Source organism: Dinoponera quadriceps, unplaced genomic scaffold, assembly GCF_001313825.1.
Source record: "Dinoponera quadriceps isolate SergipeBrazil2010 unplaced genomic scaffold, ASM131382v1 scaffold1252, whole genome shotgun sequence".
Lineage (NCBI taxonomy): Eukaryota > Metazoa > Arthropoda > Insecta > Hymenoptera > Formicidae > Dinoponera > Dinoponera quadriceps.
In genome coordinates, this window is record NW_014555363.1 from 335,487 (window position 1) to 356,597 (window position 21,111).

General features: G+C 47.1%; 1 protein-coding gene across 5 annotated transcripts; it reads left to right on the forward strand.

Moving 5' to 3' along the window:
- Nucleotides 1-258: 258 nt before the first annotated feature.
- LOC106743996 (rho guanine nucleotide exchange factor 18) lies at nucleotides 259-21,100 on the forward strand. Of its 5 annotated transcripts, none has more exons than XM_014618372.1 (19): nucleotides 259-427; nucleotides 851-963; nucleotides 6,357-6,737; nucleotides 7,799-8,259; nucleotides 9,066-9,215; nucleotides 9,342-9,529; nucleotides 10,425-10,562; nucleotides 11,155-11,230; nucleotides 11,314-11,443; nucleotides 11,848-12,040; nucleotides 13,068-13,139; nucleotides 15,293-15,349; nucleotides 15,544-16,093; nucleotides 16,545-16,774; nucleotides 16,876-17,411; nucleotides 17,593-17,795; nucleotides 17,899-18,078; nucleotides 18,400-19,103; nucleotides 19,277-21,100. In XM_014618372.1, exons 2-19 carry the CDS (start codon nucleotides 924-926, stop codon nucleotides 19,536-19,538), a joined length of 4,551 nt encoding a protein of 1,516 aa, XP_014473858.1. In that variant the 5' UTR covers nucleotides 259-427; nucleotides 851-923; the 3' UTR covers nucleotides 19,539-21,100. The 5 variants fall into 5 exon arrangements, with proteins under 5 accessions (XP_014473858.1, XP_014473860.1, XP_014473862.1 ...); XM_014618373.1 differs by having other exon boundaries at nucleotides 260-427; nucleotides 7,799-8,205; XM_014618374.1 differs by lacking the exon at nucleotides 13,068-13,139.
- The last annotated feature ends 11 nt before the right edge of the window (nucleotides 21,101-21,111 follow it).

Consider the following 21,111-nt stretch of genomic DNA (forward strand, 5'->3'; position numbering starts at 1 on the left):
GTCGTGCCCGACGTGTATTAGCTGCGACCTTTGTTTACCTAAACCATTGTTCCCGCCCGGATCGCTGAAGCCGCTGCGGCACGAACGCCAACGACTCGCGTTAATCGTCGTCGCCGTGGTCGGTGGGACCAGTGCCTCATTGTTCGTGCCGCGAACGTTTTCACCAGCAGCGGGAAAACGGGAGAGGCGCGCGCGAGAGCGGATGCGGGTTCGCGCGACAACGCTCCGCGGGGCGACACGCGGCCCGCCTACGCCGCCTGCGGTGTACAGCACTGCGGCCAGTACAAAATGGTCGACGTGCCTTGACCGTGTCGCACGTAGGGTAGGCGATGCGAAACTGCGTTACCCCGTGCGAGCGAGCTGCACCGGACTCGACGGCGACGCGTATGCGACGTTAAATGGCTATCGCTGGATAATCGCGTCTCGGGTACGTATCCGTCGCGAGCCGCCGCGGGCTCGACGGGAGATCGCGATCGCGACCGATCCACCTGTCAATACGGACTCTCGCTTTCTCTCTCTCTCTCTCTCTCCTTCTCTTTCGGTACGACACACAAAGTGTGCGTCTCGGAGCGCGATGATCGGGCGCGTAAACGCCGCCCGATCTCGGTCGCGTCGTCTCGTCCGGGTGGCCGCTTCTTAACTTGGTTTCCTTCCGCGATCCCAGCGCGGAAGATTCCCACCGGGGAGATTCGTCGGTCCGCGGGCGCGTCTCGCGGTGAGAAACGTTCCCACGGCGCGCGCGGCGCCCGTGCGGCCGAAAACGAGGCGCCGTCGCGTCGCGCGATCTCTCGCCCGACGACTCGATTCTTCCCGGACGTTCGTCGCTCAGGTGATTTTCCGACTGTTGCAGTCTGCGGTCTTCGTGAAGAGAGTGCGAACGTGAGTGCGCCGTTGAGTATCCGCGAGGGAAACGGTGAGAAACGATGGAGAAGCGGCAGGAGGTGCTCGCCCCGTTTTCCTCCGGTGAGTCCCTGTGCGTTGCCCGTAGGACTTCGCCCTAGGCTTTCTCCGTCTGTCATGAGAGAGCGCGTGGGGGTGCAGGTGTTTGTTGTGTAGGCGAGTACACGTTGGATTCATCGAGTCGAATCAAACTGTGTCCTCCTTACTCACGGATTATCTTCGTCTGGTGTGTAAGATGCATGCGTGCATGTGTAAATTGAACAGTCATCACAAACGAGATACTAATCTTCATGTGTTTGGCCACATTTAACGAAAAAAACATTAGATTGTTTACTTGAAAGCTTGAGATGGGCCAGGATAGGTCGGTCTCCCTCTTTCTCTCTCTCTCTCTCTCTCTCTCTCTCTCTCTCTCTCTGCTAGGATTATATGAAAATATATCTACTCGCTTGCCATAGAGGTTTCCGTCTTGGTTCCTATCTTACACATTGATAAGAATAATCTAGCGGCCATTATGTCACAGTCTTAAAATATACGGACTACGTAGCTATGTCCTTTGCTAGAAGCATTTCCCTATTGGACAAAGGATATCATGGGTGTGATGATGAGGTGAAGGCGGTTATTTTTTACTTTTGCGAGACCAGTTGACAGGGCTTATCAGAAATGAATGCTAAGTAAAGCGTTGGAAAAAATAAATGTGCGACGGAGTGGTATGCATTTTATATGTGCGCATATAATTGTCTCTCGATGCGTACACATACGTGCCATTGCTATTTACGTCTGAACGGAAACAAAAGAGTGTGCCTCAGGTGTGATCAATACCAAATCAGTCTGAGGAGCATTCGCTACATTGTACAATATGTAACGCGTATGCACACGTTGTATCGATTTTATATTACTTGTTAATCGCGCGCATTGGACACATTATTTCTCAATTAAGAGACGATTCCATAAAGGGCGGAACGCAGTTAAATTGCCATTATACTCAAGCCTCGCCAGCGCGCCTCTTCACCTCAGAATTCATTTTGTTTCGAACGTATTTTTAGGAAATAACGGGATTCAAGCTTGCGGGGAATTTCTGTTTTTATTACGTTTATATTTCACCCTTGCACACACGCACGCACACGAGCAAGATCAGTATCTCCGGGGGGTGAAGCGTTCTGACCCGTGTGTTGAATTTTCGCCGGCGCGTTTAGCACGTTAGAGCGACAGTATCAACGCTGAATGACCGCGGTAAAACGTTTACCGCGACATTCTATTACGGAAATCCCATCGTGGGAGTAACGCAGTGCCTAATAACGGTAACAATGTTTAACTCTAAGCGCTAAGGCTTACTAGCCACACGGAAAATAATACAGTTAGTCCTTTTTTTTCTTTTTGTTTTATAGCTTGCTTGGTTATCTGCGACATTTTAACGAACAGAGGGAGAGAGAGAGAAGGAGGGAGAGCGAGGAGAGGGTGAAAGAGAGAGAGAGAGAGAGAGAGAGAGAGAGAGAGAGAGAGAGGGAGAGATGCGAAAATCGACGTGGCATTTAAAAGAGAGGCGTATTGGAGCTTTCTCCGGGCGCGAAGAAAAGCGACAACGAGTTCGCCATTATTCTTTAATAAATGCGAAATTCTGTTGCGTCATCCGTAAACGGTAAAAATTACCGTAAACGCTATAAGGGCTTAGACATAGATGAATGCAGTAAGGAATGAGAAATTAAACTCAGGTAATTAGGAACAAGGAATTAAATTTCAACATGCAGACGACCATTCTTCAGTCCACAATAAAAAAATAAGGAACTAGGATTAGGAACACTGTCGAAATTCTGTTTTTTGTAATTTGTGTGCTTGTAGAACTTAGTACGCAGAGAAAAAGATTTCTTTGGATTTAATATTATTTCTTTAATTGAAGCAAATTTGTTTTTGGAATAAAGCAAACAAGCGAATATTTGATTCGATAAACAGGATTATTTGGTTTCTTATACAATAAATATCTTTACGTCAAATAAATCAGATTTCTCTTGTATTTTTCATTCAATCATTACAATAGTTGGTTGTCACGAGCGATAAATTATTTGAAAGAAATAAAACTATGTTAGGAAAATATAGAACTTGTTTTTTTTTTATTTCAATAGAACAATATTTAATATATAATGAGATAATTTTTTTTACTGAGAGAGAATATTATTTCCTCTAAATAAAACTGTTTTTCCCCTCAAATAAATATGGATTATTCTAGTGAAACGATAACATTTTTATTCAAACAAAGTGATATTTGATATTAAATTGTTGTTTATATTAAAGAAACCCAAGTGTCAAACGTGTATACTAAAGTGTCAAACGTGTATACTAAATTTACAGAAATCTTTTCTCTATGTAATTAATTGAAAGTTAACTTTTGAAATATCTGATGATTATCAGCATACGAATGAAAGTTTGAATTAGTCGATAATTGTCAAGAAAATGATAAGTGTTAATGGAACGGTTAATGGACGGTAGAAATTCACTAGAAGGTAATAAAAGTGGTAATCTCTCGCTTTAAGACGCGTAATATTTTAATCTCTACTCCTCTTCTATTGTGCCTTCAACTGTAGCTTATTTCTAATATCTGATTCTTAATTCCCTAAGTTTAATCCCGTATTCTTCTCATTGCGTCCGAGCTCTAAGGCTTTCCATTGCGTGACAAATAGATAAGTATCGCTCGTGTGCGAGGAGATCTCGCGATGAGAGGACGATCGTTCCGGGGCTGCTGGCGATGGCGGCGTTCCGCCGCTAAAATCATTACCGCCGGAATATTAAATAACGCCGATAATATCGACTCGAAGCGTGTCGCCGCGGCCTACATTCAAATGCCAGCTGGAGCAAATACAGTCGTGTCTCTCGCGGATTGCCCCTGGTAACCGATGACGCCCGAAGGGTTGTTGTTTGCGTCGGCGGCCGCGATGGCGAAACCTTTCCGCGGCGAGAAGGCGGACGACGGAAAACTGTCAGACAAAGAAGCGGCGGCGCACGCCTGTATGCCGTGAAACACGCATTATTCGAACATCTGCGCGCAGATGAAACGCTTATTGGCAAATTGAAGTATCTGGTTACTTATTGTGCCTAGACACGCCGTTCGCATTCATGCGCCTCCGTGCAAATGTGTCCATCAGATTTCGCGTTTCATTCGCCTCGGTGTAAAGATTTTATGCAACGATATCTCCGGCTGAGAATCGGGGCTACGTTACACGTAGCGTGAAATGCCTTGTTAAAGAGAGACGTCGTTTTCAAGAAGACTATTTTGAGTAGAACACTAAAGTAAGAGCGAATGGAGTTTATCTTGAATGAATCTCAACGCGTGATATTTCATGTCTAATTTCTTTTCTTTTTTCTCTTTATAGGTAGAAGTATAAGCAAGTGTATTTTGCTTTGAATGGATCTCAACGTGACGTTTGATGTCTGATTTGTTTCTTTTCCCCCTTCTTTCTTCGGATAGACTGAACTAGAAGCAAGTGTATTTTATTTTGGATGAATCGCAACATGAGATTCGACGTATGGTCTGTTTTTCTTTCTTAATACCAATATCGACTGACTGATTTCTGTCGAGCCGATTCTTCGTCTCTCCCCCTTTCGTTAGCAAGAAAAGACGCAAAGGTCAATTAAACTCCAGTTACCGTTAATCGACCGTGAAACTGAACACTGTACATAAAGACACTCGGCGTTGCAAGAGCGTCAGAATCGTCCCCGAAGGAACGTTCATAGTAGCTCAAAAAAAAAAAGACGGTCCTCGAAAACTCAAAATAATCTGAAAGGTGCGGAAAAGACATTCGAATGCGGCGTCCGAAGATCTGTTTCGAGGCAGTTCGCAGCTCTCTCCGGGTGGAAAGATACAAATCTGACAAATATCGCCGATACCGCCGGCGACGGTGGTGGTGGTGGTGGTGGAGGCAGCGAGTTGAAGGTTGGCGGCGGGTTACAGGGTCGGGGGTGGCGGGAGAGACGGGGGTGGCGCGCGCGGACCAACGGATCAATTCGCGCTCGGGAGCTACAGGGGGAAAAGCAACAGTCTGTCAGCCCCTTTCTATCCGGAAAAGTGCTCGCCACGGTACGCTATCTCGCGCTCTCGCTCCAGTTCGCCGAGGATGACGACGACGACGTTGTCGCTTAAGTGAAACCCGCGGCGCGACATTGCGAGTCCTATTTTCGGGAAGATCGCGAAATTTTCGCCGAGAGAGAGAGAGAGAGAATCTCCCGGGAAAACAAAGTCGCGGGCGGCACGCGGTGTGCCGCGTACGTTAATTCGCCTCGAACAACGACCCGTGAGAAACCCTCTCCGCGAACTCCTATACGCGTTTCGGTCGGGCGTCGACATTGTTAACGCGCCCGGAATTATACCGTAGATCCTCCGGAGGAATTAAGAACCGCGGCACGAGTCGTACTCGGAGTTAATAGCAGCGTCGGCGGCGGCTTCGCAATCAGCTGTAAAAGCGAGAGAGTTACGTGAAGAGTTACGATTCTCCGGTCGTTTCTCACGAACGAGATATGCGAGATCGTTCGAGCCCGCGCTCGGTGTACTATTCGACCTGCGGAATGAACAATTGCGCGGATAACGAGGTCCCGTTTCCATTCATCTTTCATTCGATTTCGCTCCGGTCATCGTCGTCGTCATCATCGAACCGCGAGATTCTGAAGATCGTGATCACATCGAACCCGACACCGAGCCGACCGACGCTCGACAGTGCCGCCTGGCAAAGGGTAGGCCGCAGGGGATGCTCTTAGTCGACGTTACCGTTCATCCGCGCGCACTTGAGGGCCGACTTGAGCGGAAAAGCGCGCAGTCACACACACACACACACACACCACTAGCCGCCCCATCGGCGGAATATAATTTGACCTGATTTCCATTGAATATGCCTTTATACGCGCCGTCGTCGTCGTCGTCATCGCGGAGTCTGAGATGAGGGGGCCGCAACGCGCGATTGTTGGGAGTCGTCGTTTGTTCGCGGTCCGCGAGTCAATAGGCGCGAGGGACGTTTCGCTATCGGTTTTCTGGCTATCTCTCTCCCCCGCGCGCTGAGAACTCCTCCTCGCGGATGCTCCCTCTCTCTCTCTCTCTCTTTTACTCGCTTGCTATCTCGCGCGCCGGCCGTACCAGAGGCCTGCACCTTTCCGCGCGACGCGTCAGTAAACTACTTCGCACGCTACTTTTTATTGCCTCTCCTCCTCCGCTGCCGCGCGCGCTATCGAGCGACGAAAACACCCGCACACGTCGTCCTCTCGCGCTAATGTGCTCCCGAGGGGGAGAGAGGGGAGCGAGGGAGGCAGAGGAAGGAGGAAGATGGAGCTGAGTAGCGTTTTTCTCGACTCCGGCGCGAAATCAGTGCGGTAACGCGGCGCGAGTAACGAGAGCGTGCCGCGATGATGTCGCCGGCTACGAGGGTGCCTCCGACCGAGAACGACGATTCTAAGCGGGCCCGACGGTGGTGTGCTTGCAGACGAGTGTCCGAACAGCGGCGAAGACAGCGAGGAGGATGTAATAACCGATTATCTCGGCTCATCGCACTCCGACTGCGATCGTGTGCCTATCATTAATGGGGATTTGCGCGGCCTGAGCCTGCACGGCGGCATCATCACCGAGACCGGTTACACCAAAGACAATACCGTGAAAACGCCGATCAGCATGTCGGCGGTCGGCATTGGTGGCGACGAGCAACACCAGCAGCAACAGCAACAGCAGCACCACCAGCAGCATCATCAGCAGCAGCACCCGTTGCTCACACTCGGCACTAATATACAAGCCCAGCCTAATCCTCTGGTGCCCATCATCAGCGTCACGCCGCATTCGCCCGGTCTGGCCAAGAACTATCCGGTGCTAGGTAAGGTTCCGGTCGTCGGAATTTCTCATATAAAGCAGAGACCGGAGACGCCAGTTCGTAGTCTTGTCGCCGTGTAGGCAGGGACTCTCGGCCGGGACTGAAATCGATAGCCGTGTCGTAACTGGTTTTTTTTTTTCTTTCTTTTTTTTTCGTAGTTGAGTCGCACCGAAATTTTATGAAGCCGATAGAACTGGAATCGAAACTGCGTTCACCGCTCAATTGTACTCTGTGAATGAAATTGAATCAGACCGAAGCGGGCGAAACTCGTCGAACTGAACGAACAAGTCAAGGCTACTTTGGACTGTGCAGGCGTGCGATGCACTAGCTGTTGTTGCCGGGAGATTGTCAGCGGTTTCTTTAATTTTTTGCTAAACTTTTTAACAATGTACTTTAATTTTTACTTCAATCTTTTCTTCAATTAATATCCGAGTAATTATCGTTCGCAAAATGGTGAAAGACTGTCCAGTTCAACGAGTACCTGCACGTGAGCGGATGTGCCCGGGTTTCAAAACAGTTTGAACGTCTTTTCGACACGCAGTTCGGAACGCAATCCGATGAGAGAACTCGTTTTCGGGAAGTGAATGTTCTCACTGGACCATCGGCTGTGTTCTCAACAGCATCAAGAAAGATGCGTTCGGACCACTTTGAAATTCATAGCGAATTTAATCACCCGCACTACAGCGCATTAGTATATGCTGAAAACTGCTATACATGAAGCGGTTACTTAAATAAAAATCAGCATTTTGAACGATTAAACGCCTTCTAATAATATTGTTACGTTATTTTAGCAGAATGTACACTAATTATTTCATCGTCAAATGCTATCGTTCTCACATTGTATTTGGATACTTTATGTACAGCGGCCTTTTAGTGAGCATTAATATGGCGGGTGATCGAATTCGCTATCCCCGTGTACCTGTCAGGGTAATACAGGTAATACAAGGTGTCAAACACCCTGTATTAACATGTTTACGTCAATCGCACCGCCGGACGTGCGCAAAGTTAAGATAGAGGCGTACGATGGTACATGATGACAAATCGCTTGCTTCGCATCCTCACAGAGGAGAATCTGCAACAGCTGCACGAGATCCACGACTGCATCCAGCGTATGCGAGACCAGACCTTGAACACTCCCGGATACTATCGCGCGTCCAACGCCGCGCAACGGTTGACCTCGTCATGCCCGACCTTGTGCCCGCTGACCTCGGCCGAGCTCGCACCCCGTCCCGGCAATCATCATCACGACACCGGCTCCGACCCGGACCTCCTCGCCAACTGTTCCACGAACAGTTCCCCGACGCACTTCCCGGGCCCGGCCGGCCACCCTCGCTCACAACGGACGCAGACAGGTATAGACAGGAGACGCAGTTGGACCGGGGATCTGGAGGACTTGGAGGAGAATCGACGCAGCGGCGGCGGCGGCCGTCGCCGGTACTCCGGGCAGAATCACCTGCAGGCTCAGAATATGGTTAATATTGCCCGTTACTTGTTGGAACCGGAGGTTGCGGCCGGTTCGATTTCGGTGAGTTCAAGCTTCGATGCCGCGGATCTTGATGCTACGGAAGGAATATCGTTGCGATCGCGAACGAATAAATCTTCGAGATTGAAGCCGGCTCGAGTGCAAAGTCCGGAGAATGCGGATTGATTTTGCATCGGCTCTGGGATATTTTGAAGCAAAATGGCGGGCCAATCGATGGTTGTCGTACACTTCGCATCACTTCGAATACCACTACGTCGCAAAGTGACAAAATTTCAAACACTGACAGATATAACGATTGAGATGAGGAAAGATTACAATGTCATGTTTCTGCTTCGTAACGTCTGCGTATCTGCTCTTATTTATTTTTAATTCAACAAGTTTGGGTCATAACGTATATTGTTTACCTGTCTATAACAGATAAATCCAAGGAATGAATGTGTAATATAAAAAAATTATTACAATGCGCACACTCGGCACAATTTGTCGCACAGCTTACGATGATAGAATCCTCAGGCAAGTAACTGATAACTATTGTGACGGCATTTTCCTTCGAAATAACAGATTTTCCAGAGTCGGTATTCAAAGTACTCTGTTAGAAACGCACCTCGCGCCCCCTCCTCAGCATCGAGATCTGAACTCGTCGAAATTGGTCGGCTCCAACGGCCGTTGTCACGAGATCACACTCTACATACACCCGACGAGACGATGGCATGGCTCTCTCTGAGATAGCTTCGTTGTTCTCTTTACATATATATATATACGCATTTGCGCTTATACGCCAAGGCCGTCGCTAATGTCGCTCTCTCACGCATTCAATCACAACGTATTCCGTTTACTCCGTTTTTCAGCGACAACGCAGCATTAGTTTAAGTAGCCTAGACAGCGAGAACGAGCTAGAATTAGATGGAAAATCGTGCACCGGACCTGTAGCCGTAGGCAATCGGGCATGCAGGTCGCAGACGAGTACACACTCCCTGAACGAAGCTGATCTTGTACAGGTAATTTCTCACGAGATACTTCCACCTCCTCTTCCCTCTCCTCCTCCCCCGCCGAGAGGATCCCGCCGTTTACGATACGTTCGGCAGGGACGACCGACTACTACATGGCAAATTTTTCTTTGACAGAGCGAATATCAGAAGATAGTCACAAAGAGGGGTAGTCAGAGATTAGCAGAAAGTAGCAGTTTAATGCCAGGACTGACTGGTTCGCGTTTACCTCTTCAGAAATCCATATCGACGCCTTCGATCGTTACGCCGCAGGTTCACGCGCATTTAGGCGAAGCCGGAACTCGAACGACGCCTTCACTCGCAGCGTAAGTCCGTTATCACCACGACTCACGAAAGATCGCAAAGCCAGACCGAGGAGACAAGTTGTTTGTTTCGAGGAAGCTTGTTAAAGTGAGGACGTTCACGTGTACGCGAACGTACGAGGGGATGTACAGTCGTAATCTAGCTTGCGATCTTGGTATACAAATTTCCGCACTAAAAGCTATGCGCACATTTTGTGCGTGCGCGTCCATGTGTGCCCAGGCACCCATGTACGTGCACATCTCTTCACGCGTACGTTTATATATCTCATCGATTTTCCTCAACTTTTGGCACACACTGGTAGAAAACTCATCTCTCGGAAACGAGCGCAAACGCAATCCATGCATGAACATTTTTACTAAACTGGTAGCAATAAATCTCAGAGACGTCTACAATCATGAATGCCTGAAACGTTTTGCATTATATGTAGAATCTTTCTTTTTAGAATCGACTGCTCGCGTATTGTCGTAATTTCAGCTGACGTGTGTCACATTATATCTCGCGATAGCGATATTCGATAATATTCGATGCGCACTTCGCCCGGTCAGCGGTAGCGGGTATATTTAATATCTTAAAACTTTCCCATTTCACACGACACGAAAATAGCCGCAACATCAATAATAATAGTAATAATAGCGCGTATCCGTTATTAATTTGATTAGTAGTTTCATCTTTCATTAACCATTCTTGCCGATCGTATGACTTTGCTGAGCGCGCGAGCAGTTTCTCACGTCAGATATATATGTGTGTGTATATATATATATATATTCTTCTGTAATATAGTATCTCGGATCGGTTTTGAGAATATTTATAACGCAATATATACTTTCATTATACACGATAGTTGCTTAGTTTGTGTTTGTACTTGAACATTTGCTACTGCGATCCTGCATGAAACAGCCGTCATGAAAGAAACGAAAAGGGTAGTGGGAGTGAGACAGAGACCGAGGATCTTCATACATCACACAGCCACGAATTTCACGAAGACCGGGAGGGCACTCCGAGTGCCCAGATATCCCTTGACGAGCTCTTGACCGAGTGAGTACTACCTCGACGCCTTAAATCCTTCATACTATGCCGAATTATACACGATACCACGGGATATCTTTTACGTCTCTGTGATGGACACGGTTTGTACCAGTTTTACCGGTCGGTCGATCGATCGATTGATTTTGTAGCCACAAATAGCCCGTAGTTTATGCTACAACTGCAAGAGCAGACGCAGAGTCGGATTAGCGCGTCGGACAATTGCTTTGAGATGACACGTTTGTAGCTTCGTTTGTGATATCAATTAAGAGACACATAATATGCGGGCGATTTGATGACCGTTTAAGACTCGTTTGAGCAGGGAACGTACGCCGAATATACGCTAGAAACGTCAGTGTACAAAAAAGAAATTATTATGTCACATTGTCTATGCATGTTTTATACATCTTTCTTTCAAATACGTAGCGTTGGCTGCACATATTTATACGACTATTACACACCGTTTTTATCTCTTGTGATAAGCTGTTTGGATAGATCGAGACGCTTCCATTAGTTGCACCGCTGATCATTCACAAAATACAATTTCAAATACCCGCTCCGCATTGAAAGTCGAACAACGTCGACATGTGATCTTCGTTTTCAGTGGTACCGCGTACGATGATCATCATTCGGAGAAAACCAGAAGGAAGCGTGGCTCGATCTTCTTCCGTAAGAAGAAGGTGAGGGCGGCAATTGAGATCGTATTTACGTCGATATCTGGTTTAAAAACCTTGCTCGATCTTATCGTTTAATCTTACCTCAGGACAAAAGCGGCAAAAAGACTAGTCAGCAGCAACATCTGTGGGTGACGATGACTGTGGGAACTCAGGGAAGCTTACCATGTGATGTTTGTATGAAACACTCGACAAATAAACCGTTCCTCCACTGCGATAGTAAGAGAAAAACCATTGCGATATTATTAAAGAGGTTGTAAAGCGAAATGAGACAAGAATTCAATGAAACGTGCACTGCGTATGCGTTGAAATATTATCTAACTGCTCATGCAATTGGAAAAAGATCGACCCGAGAGCTGAAATATCTGCAACTGAAGTTAACAGTATTTTATACGTGTTCCTTAAGATTAGCTCTACTACTGCTGCTTTAAATTTATATTTTTAACACCTGATAAAATAAAAATAAAATTTTGAAGCTACTAATGATATTCAAGATTAATGTACAGTGGCCTCCTTGATGCGCCACTGAACTGAATATGAATACACTCAGCCTTACAACCTCCTTGAACATCAAACGATTCCTCGGCATGACGATGTGACATTAATCGACTTTTCAAAACCAGATTGCGGAGCGTCGGTTCACCAGAGTCAAGGATGCAAGGATCAGCTGGGGCTGGAATGCGTCAAGTCCAAGCATCATTCCAGCAAGTCTGCCTCGAAGTCCTCGTCGAACGCCTCCACGATGTCGAGCAGCAACAGCGTGAAACGGGGCTCCACGACGTCGTTGCCCCTGCCAACGTCATCCGGAAGCGGAAGGTAATGATAAACCACCCCCGAACGGATTACACACCTTTTGCATTGGATCTGCGTATCTGTGGTTCGAGATTCGCACGCAAATGGCATGGCTGGGCCTAAGCTCGGAGTTCGTGATCGACTCCTTTTACCTGTGTTACAAACGAGTAACGAGTAACTCGGATCACGTAGAGATACGGTCGATTCAATCGGGGGCTCGTTGTCTCACGATCTGTGCGCGATGCGTGACTTTCGCGGGAAGAAAAACGAAAACGTACCGTTTTCCATTCGATCGGCCGGAGGACGCTTCACTTGTTGCGCATTGAGACACGCACATAGATAGCACAATACATTGATACATAAAGTGTGGGGGGGGGGGGGGNTATGCTTGTTACTCCGAGGCTTTGGCTCGCTCAGAAGCTTATTATTTCTGGTTAATTTGGCAGTTTAGCAAGATCAATAGTACGGCAAGCTTTAGCGCGTTCAGCCTCGCGCCGCTACATTTTGGATTGATATATATAATACCGTTTACATATATATATTATTATACGTACTATATACTTGTACAGAATACCATGCCCAGACCTCAGCTAGCTCTCGGTTTGCTCTTACACAAGCCACGGAGATAATACTGTAGCGGCCGATATCGCCAGTTATTTCACGACGATCACACCGAGTGTGGTCGTCGTCGAGCACATTCACATAACTCCGAGAATTATTCAGTTTTCTCAGCCTCGATCTTGATTGTGTTGTCACGTCGATCAAAAGAGAAATGAAACAAGACCACGTATATGCACCGGTAGACGAATTGTATAAAAAGGCTCTTGCGTGTGGGGAACGACTCGTTAAGATATATGCGATTGCCGACACGCGTAAGGTCGTAAATAAAAAAAAAAGAAAGAAAGAAGTAGCGAGGGAAATGGAGATGGAGGAAAAACAAAGCCAAAAGGCGAGATGAAGTTGCCCTAATGCAGTGTGTGCTTTTTCCTTCTCCCGTGCATTCCCCCTCGTGCAACCACCGTGAAACTGATCGATTGTACGACGATTAAAGGGAAATTAACAGCAAGAAAACCGTGTCAAGCTACAGCCCTTGGCGGCGAGTTGCCACTAAGCTTGGAGTCAAGTAAGTCTCTGATATCTGATGTGTTGCTCCTATTCTGTCGAAAGCGTTCCGTTCGTTTCTGTTCGTGTGTTAAGTCCTACACGTCTAATAGGAAGACGCGCGTCTCTCGTTCCTCGACTCTTTCCTCGCACACGTATTACACGCACACACGACACACACATCATGCGCAGACACACGTACACGCACATACACGCACACACATACATGCATATGTTGTGTCCACGACCACCAGCGTACGGCAATCGACTTGCCGGCCCGTTTCAGACCCGGATGAGACATCATCTTGCCCTGCCTGTGCTTCTGATCTTGTGCTTGCTTCTATAATTTGTGCCCGGTTCAATGATATAATTTGTGTTACCTCTTCGTTGTAATCTTCGCCTAAATTACAGTGCGTAAGTTCACGAGTGTTAGTCCGTAAGATGAATCTCTCACAAATGACGAGTATATACGAATCGAACGTTTGTATATAAAAAATTAATACATATAATATAATTATACGTAATTATATTATATCATGTATAAAGTTTTATATACAGGATGTTACATAATATACTGTACAAACTTGAGGAGCATATTTCGGATGTAGATTGAAGTGGAAAATGTTCCTATAAACGTCGCTCCGATTCGAAAATTATTCATTTACAAGTGTTCAAAATTTATAAACGGTAGCGCAATTTTTTATTGAAAGTGAAAAATAAAAACAAAGATAACACGAAGATTACAGAAATTGATTGAACTGATGACTTTTCGACATTGATACACGATACGATGCAATCTAAAATAGAGATTGAGTAGCCGTACGAACATCATGATCCGATATCAGTTCTATACTTGTTCACACGCGTCATTAATACGCTGTATTAATTCAACTCGAGTATTAACTTTCCCTTCGTATATTAAACTTGTAATTTTTATGTTTTCTTTCGTTATTTTCCATTTTTAATAAAAAAAAAATATTCCCAAAAATTGTGCTATAATTTATTTTAAACGCTTGTAAATGGGAAACCGTTCCGAATTTGGCCCATGTTCCAAGAACGTTTTCTACTTCGATTTACGTCAGAAATATGTTCCTTAAATTTGCACGGTATGTCGTGTGTAACACCCTGTATATATATAATTATATATTCATATATATATCGCAGTAGGCACGTGTTCATGCCATTCATCACCGGTTCCCCCCCCCCCTTTCTGTCCTTTCATTCGTATACCTTACCCCCCATCAAACGTATGGTTTTGTCACGTTTCTTTACCACATCGTTCCCAAGTTCCTCGATGTTTCTCAACATGAAACTCTCACATTAGACTGGTTCACGTTCATGCGTGCGAATTAATTAGCTAAGTTTTCGGTCGGGCTGGGATTGTGGTCTAACGGATGGTGTTCTTCGGATAATTCGGCGATGCAATGCGCCGCATTGCGATGTTAGAGAGAGAGAAGCTTAAGAGCGAACCGCAGCATCTGAGATAGGAGCGTAGAAGACAAAGCGGTCACACTTTTGTTACGCGTGACGCATGTCCCAGCCGGCGACCGGAGAACTCTCAGAGTTTCCGGCTCTCTCGCAGTTTATCGCGCTCATTCCGCGAATGGCTTTGCTAATATCAATATCAAGGATTTCTTGATCTCTCTTGCTCTCTATCTCTTTCTCTCTATCTCTTCTCTCTCTTTCACTATTTCTGAACACTAGCTTTGTTAGCTGTGCATTGCGACGAGCGACGATAATTATATATATAATAATATATATATCATACGACGATGCAGTAACTCGACAATGTATCGGATACATATTGACTGCGTAATAAGAATTAGACGAGAATTCACGTGCGTTTAAACGAAGATACGAAGTGTATCGCCTTATACACGCAAGGTTTGTATCGATGGTCACACTGAGAGAAAGAAAAAAAAAAGAAAAAAGGAAAGAAAGTAAAAAAGATAAAATAGAGTTGGTATATACATATAAGTGCTACCGCATAATATTAATTCGCAGTCTTGTCGAAAGGCCGGCACGGTATTTCAGTATATTATTGTCAAGAGTCTTTCAAGACAAGCTGGAGTCCGGGTCCTAACATTGTATATGCATCGTTTAGGGAAGAAGTAAGACATCTTCTTTTGATCGCAGTTTAGTGCTTTCTGAAACAAAGCTATATCTTTCTTTCAGTCAAACGATAAACGAAGAGAAAGATGGGGATGGCGGGCAACATCGCGACCTTCCCAGGTTTGTAGATCTCACATCTCTTTTCTCTCCTCTCTTCTTGCGACCTTAGACGTTACCGAGTAAATTTTGGCCCACACGAATATCGATATAGCGAAATACACACACTGTCCGTCCGAGATATACACATCCGTAAAACGCTGCAAAGAAAACGCAACGAGGCCGACTAACGAACCGACTCTCCTACCTCGTTTCAGCGGATGGGAGGAATTTGATTTCGGGGACGATCACCAGTTCACCGTGGGAGACCTCGAGGAGATCGACCCCGAGCTGGGGTTGGGCAAGGAGGAGCCGGATTCTTGGAGCGCCGCCATCGGGCGTAACGTCGCGCTGCGCCTCGTCGACCATTGCGAGCGCGAGGTGAAGCGGCAAGAGCACATCTACGAGTTCGTGCTGACGGAGAAGCACCACTGTCTGGTGCTGCTCGCTATGGAGAGAATCTTCGCGGAGGGTCTGCGACGTCACTTCCGGCTGGGCCAGCCGGACCTCGAGCGTATGTTTCCGCGGCTGCGCGACCTGATCGACATCCACCTGCGGTTCTTGCAGAAGCTGCGCAAGCGGCAGAACGCTCATTCCGTGGTCAACACGATCGCCGATATCTTGGTCGAGCAGTTCTCCGACGAGAACGCGCAGCGCATGAAGAGCGCCTACGGGGAGTTCTGCAGCCGCCATAGGGACGCCGTCGAGGCGTACAAGTACTATCAGCGTCACGATCCGCGCTTTGCTCGTTTCGTCCGCCACTGTCAGGTACGCTTCCAACGCGAATATCAGCTCCACTCGATGGTCTTTTTTCATAGCGTGTACACTTGTCGATGTATTTCTACGTATGTTTACACATTTACATTTTACTTTTTTTTTTTTTAATAGCGTGAGATAATAATATATCACCTGGAATATTTTCGAGAAGTAGAAATATTTCAACGTTTGAACGAAGATAGAGAAAAAGTTTACGTCCGAAGTGATGACTATTGGTATCGACGCAATTTCTCTCGGATACATTTTCCTCCTACGCTCGTATTTCGAAGATGTTCAAGATGATGTAACGGTTATTGCCTCACCCTGTATATTTGACAAATGCTTCGTTCGTAATAATACTCGAAATCATTGTTAATGGAGAAAGACTTGTGGGTCGAGATCAATCATTATTTGGGTAGACTGCAGAACGATTTAGCGGAATAATTCCTTTCCGTGTCCTCAGACGAATCCGTTATTGAAGAAGAAGGGTATACCCGAGTGTATACTGTTCGTTACTCAACGTCTGACGAAGTACCCACTGCTGGTGGAGCCGCTCATCAAGACTGGCATCGTGCAGGAGGAGGGTGAAAACTTACGCAAAGCACTGGTACTTGTTAAGGAGATTTTAGCTGACGTAGATGCCTGCGTAGCCGACAAGGAGCGAGAGGATAGGAAATTAGAAATATACAATAAGTGAGTCGATTCTGTACTTTCTTTCCTCGATCGTTCTCTTTTCTCTCTTCTCACACTCGTTCGTCCTTCCTCCGTGATCACGGATGATCGTTTTATCGCAGGATCGACGCGAAGTCCTTTGCGACATACCGTGGTGCCAAATTCAAAAAGTCGGACATAATGTCGTCCAACAGGATCCTGAAGTTCGAGGGCACCGCATACTTAATGCAAGGCCGTGGCAAAATGACTGCCATCGTAGTGGTCGTTCTCTCAGACATATTATTTTTCTTGGCTGAGAGGGATCAGAAATATGCGTTCTTCGTGCCTGACAATAAAGCCGGTATAGTGTCGCTGCAGAAGCTGCTGGTCCGCGAGAAGGCCGGCCAGGAGTCTAGCATTTACATAATAAGCAGCAACCCGGCCGAACCGGAGATGTTCGAGCTCAAAATTCAGAAGCCAAAGGACAAGCAGCTGTGGATCAAGTCGATTCGATCGGCGGTCGAGGCCTGTCCGCAGGAGCCCGAGAACGAAACCGAGTCGTTGAGCGAAAGCAGCAGCGAATTGCGTGATACTCGCTCGTCCTCGATCTCGCTGGTGTCCGTCGAGGAAAAGCAGCGCATCGTCAAAGCGAAGGAGTCGCATATACTTAGAATCGTCGGTATGTATCTTTCTCTTGCTCGACTCTCTTCGATTCGTCATTCCTACTGTTGTTTTCGCCCATAAGTAGAGATTTATTTCATTCGCTCATTCATTTAGAAACATTTACTTTTACATTCATGACATAAATAAATGCTCATGAAAAAATCAATATTTATATTCATAAATTTCGCGTCTCTCAGGGGAGTTGAGGAAGAAAGACGCAGAGCAGGCATTGCTGTTCGAAGAGAAGATGAATCTGCAAATGCGGCTTTCGCACGCGGCGAAGATTTGGAGCGCGAACGAGGGCGACAACGAGAGAGCCGATAAGCTCTGGAAGGAGGGTCCCGATTACGCTCGGTTGGTACACAACGAAGGGACCGACACCACTCAGGTGTGGCAAGAGGTAAGTCTCGGTGTTTTCCGACGTCACTATCGAGTCTGCGATTCATCAGCGCGTTGAGCCCGCGAATCTGAGGTTTGTGGAAATACAAATTCCTCGTACACAGGTGGTGATGGCCGTGCAAGAAGCGACACGTCTCGCGAGCTCGCTGTCGTTCGGCGCAGGTGGCGCTACTCTCTCGAGAAGCTTGAGTTCCGCCGGTGAACGACACAGCGAGGCTTACGTTCCGCCGGCCCTTTGCGTTCCCCGAAGGGCCGAGACGTTCGCTGGTTTCGATCACAGTAAAGTACGTACCGAAGAAGACGTGATCAGAAAGACGATAAGGATTTTTAGCTGGATCGCTGACTTGTCGGTTCAAGGCAGCGTTTTGCAACTTGGAATTTTTCTCCGTCCGTCTGGAGTCGTAGACTAAAAAGTCTTTCTGTTCGCTACATTTATTAGTTTATTAGATATTATCAAATCGCGCGCGATGTGACAAAGATCGTCGTGCGATGGGGGAAAAAGAAATTAATTCAGACAAGGATTTTAGAACACCTTGTGTCAAAATTACAAGCCAGCCGCTCTGCCGGGGCCCTGAGCAAGTACACGACGGCACTTTGCGTTCCAGGAGCGGCACCCGCTGCGTGACTCGAACGCCGTGATTCCCGTGCCGAAGCTCGGCGAGCTGCCGAAGGAGAACCCCGACGAAAAAGATAGCCAAGAGTTGGAGACGAATAAAGATCAACATCTGGCGGCGCTGCATTTGTCTCATCACGTTTACACGTTGCTCTGCATAATAAACAATCAGATGACAACGATCGACAGCCTGCAGGCGCAATTGGCCTTGTGCAAGGAGGGAAGCGTGCCCATGTCGAAGCCCGCCAGCAGCCGGCCGAACTCGAATCGCCAGCTGGAGGAGCTGCGGAACCTGCAGGACCAGCTCTGCCGGGAGAAGGCCGCGTTCCGCGCCGCCTCTCAGCAGGAGAAGAACCAGCTGGAGGAGGAGCGCACCGAGCTGGCGCGGCAGAGGGAGCAGTTGGTCGCGGAGCAGCGGGACGTGACGCAGCAACGGGATCAGCTGTACCGACGGCTGGAGGCCTTGGAACGACAAGGCGTCACGTTGGTCGGCGGCTCCGCCAGCTCGACGACGATTCATCTGTCCCACCTGGCGCAGAACGCCGAACTGGTGCAGACGCGCAAGTCCCAACCCGAGGCCAAGCGTATCCCTCTGAACTTGATCAGTGCGACGAATCAGCAGAAGGTGCAGAGCAACCTACCGGTCAAGCAGCAATTGCCTCTCAAGTTAGCCAGCGGCAGTAACAACAATGCAAGGTAGAGAGAGAGAGACACTTTATGCGAGTTACTGTATCGTGCGATAAGACGGATACGAGATGATACGCCCGTTATTCTCACCTGAACCACGTGCGATGGCCTTAAGCAAATTGATCCACCGCTTTATCGCTTGAGTTCTGAGTCCGATGTTCATTTCGCCTTACGATCGACAGAAGCGGCAGCACCGCGAGCAATAACAGCCCGGACCGGCACTCCCGCGCGGGCAGCAGCCCGGCCGTCGTCACTGGCTCCGCGTACTCGTCGCCGGAGCTCGGCAACAGCCACGCCGGCAGCAGCCACTCGTCGTCGAATCGCTCGCTCCGCATCACTCGCTCGCCCCCGGACTCGTACGCGCATCAGCATCAACAACGCGGGGATCCGCCACCGCAGCCGCCGCCGCAGCAACCGCTGGAGGAAGAGGTGATCTTTTTCTGACGGCTCTTTCGATTCGGTCGCAAACATTCGCGTTCTTCGCGCGCGACCACCGGCGTGGCCACGCCAACCTCTACGCCGACACCGTCGCGCAGCCAAACGAGGAACAGTCAGCCCCGCAGCCGCGTCAAGTCCTTTTGACTTTCGACGTTCTCGCAGTAATGACGCTGTGCCACCTCTGCTTTCGCACAAGCATCCGCTTCTCATCCCGATCCTTCGTCATTTCCACCCAGTCTTCTTCTCCTTTTTCTTCTTCTACTATTTCTTATTCTCGCATCTATCCACCTATCGGCCGCTCTCGTGTTATATTCTGCCTTAGTGTGTGTGTGTGTGTGTGACCTACCTTCCCCTTTCCTTCGTTCCGGGTTTCATCGTTTCACCGGTAGCAAACCTAGACGGTTATTCATTTCACGACGTGGCCCGTGAAACCAAGATGACCGTCTGTTTCATGACGAGGTCGTAAATAGCTTCCATCACACCAGTCAGCATAATACGATATTCCATCTTGTCCGCCACGACGACAGCGCCGATGTTGTCAATAAACGCGAATAATCTATTCTGTGGATATAGTCGAGAGAGAGAGAAGGATGAAAATAACACGATTATATGCTCCAACTGTTACTGATGGCAATAATATCATTTTTATGCCAAATGTCACGATATATATACTATTACCTTGACGAAGGAACACGTTAAGTGTAATTATAAAGTGTAATTGTAAAGTGTAATTTCTATTAGCTATCAGAGAAAGAGAGGGGGGGAAGGGGGGAAAGAGAGAGATGGGAAAAAGAGTGAAAAGGAAAAAAAAAGTATTAACGGCCGGCTTTGCGAAGTAGATCAGCCGATCTTGTTGAATTCTTGCGTCGTTACGTTATCAAGCCGACTGACACTGTTTTAGAGACACAGATTTTAGATGAATCTTTTAAGCAAACCTGTTGCTGCTTGCTGAAATGCAAGGTAGATAAAAAGTACATATATATGTATATATGGATATATATATGTCTATATACATATATATACATACATACATATACATACATATATATATTACGGTTACATATATCCATGGATGTGTACATATATATACTTTTTCATAAGCATACGTGTGGCACGCATATATGATTGTATATGCGTGCGTGTGTATGTGTGCGAGCATGTGCAATTGAGTGAAACGACGAGTGCAAATGCGTGTGTGTATGTGTTGCGCGTTCAATTCATCTTCGTGAACGCATGCTGCTGAGAAGACGCGGGCGAGTCTGCGGTAGCTATTCTTATATCGTAACTTTTAAAGTATTTTAATACGCGCTAAAGTAAGATTTATCATTAACAATTTATTATTTTATTATCATGGTTATTATTATTATTATTATTATTGTGTGTGCCAAGTCGTTGATCGAAGTCGATATTTCGTTTTCTCGAAACACCTGCCCTACAGACGAGACTCCGTTACTATCCTCTTCGACTTTAGAAACCAAGTCTGCGCGTATTATCGTTGTACATGATAAACACGCTATGTAAAATGGAATTATACACCACTTCGGTTCTTCCGCGTGACGAGTGGCGGGTTTGGGGGGGG

Excerpts from the sequence above, each read along its gene's own strand:
- LOC106743996 (XM_014618372.1), top strand. The coding sequence starts at position 924 with ATGGAGAAGCGGCAGGAGGTGCTCGCCCCGTTTTCCTCCG. Across the intron at positions 11,231-11,313 it reads TCTTCTTCCGTAAGAAGAAG|GACAAAAGCGGCAAAAAGAC; the intron begins GTGAGGGCGGCA and ends ATCTTACCTCAG. Across the intron at positions 13,140-15,292 it reads GCCACTAAGCTTGGAGTCAA|TCAAACGATAAACGAAGAGA; the intron begins GTAAGTCTCTGA and ends TCTTTCTTTCAG.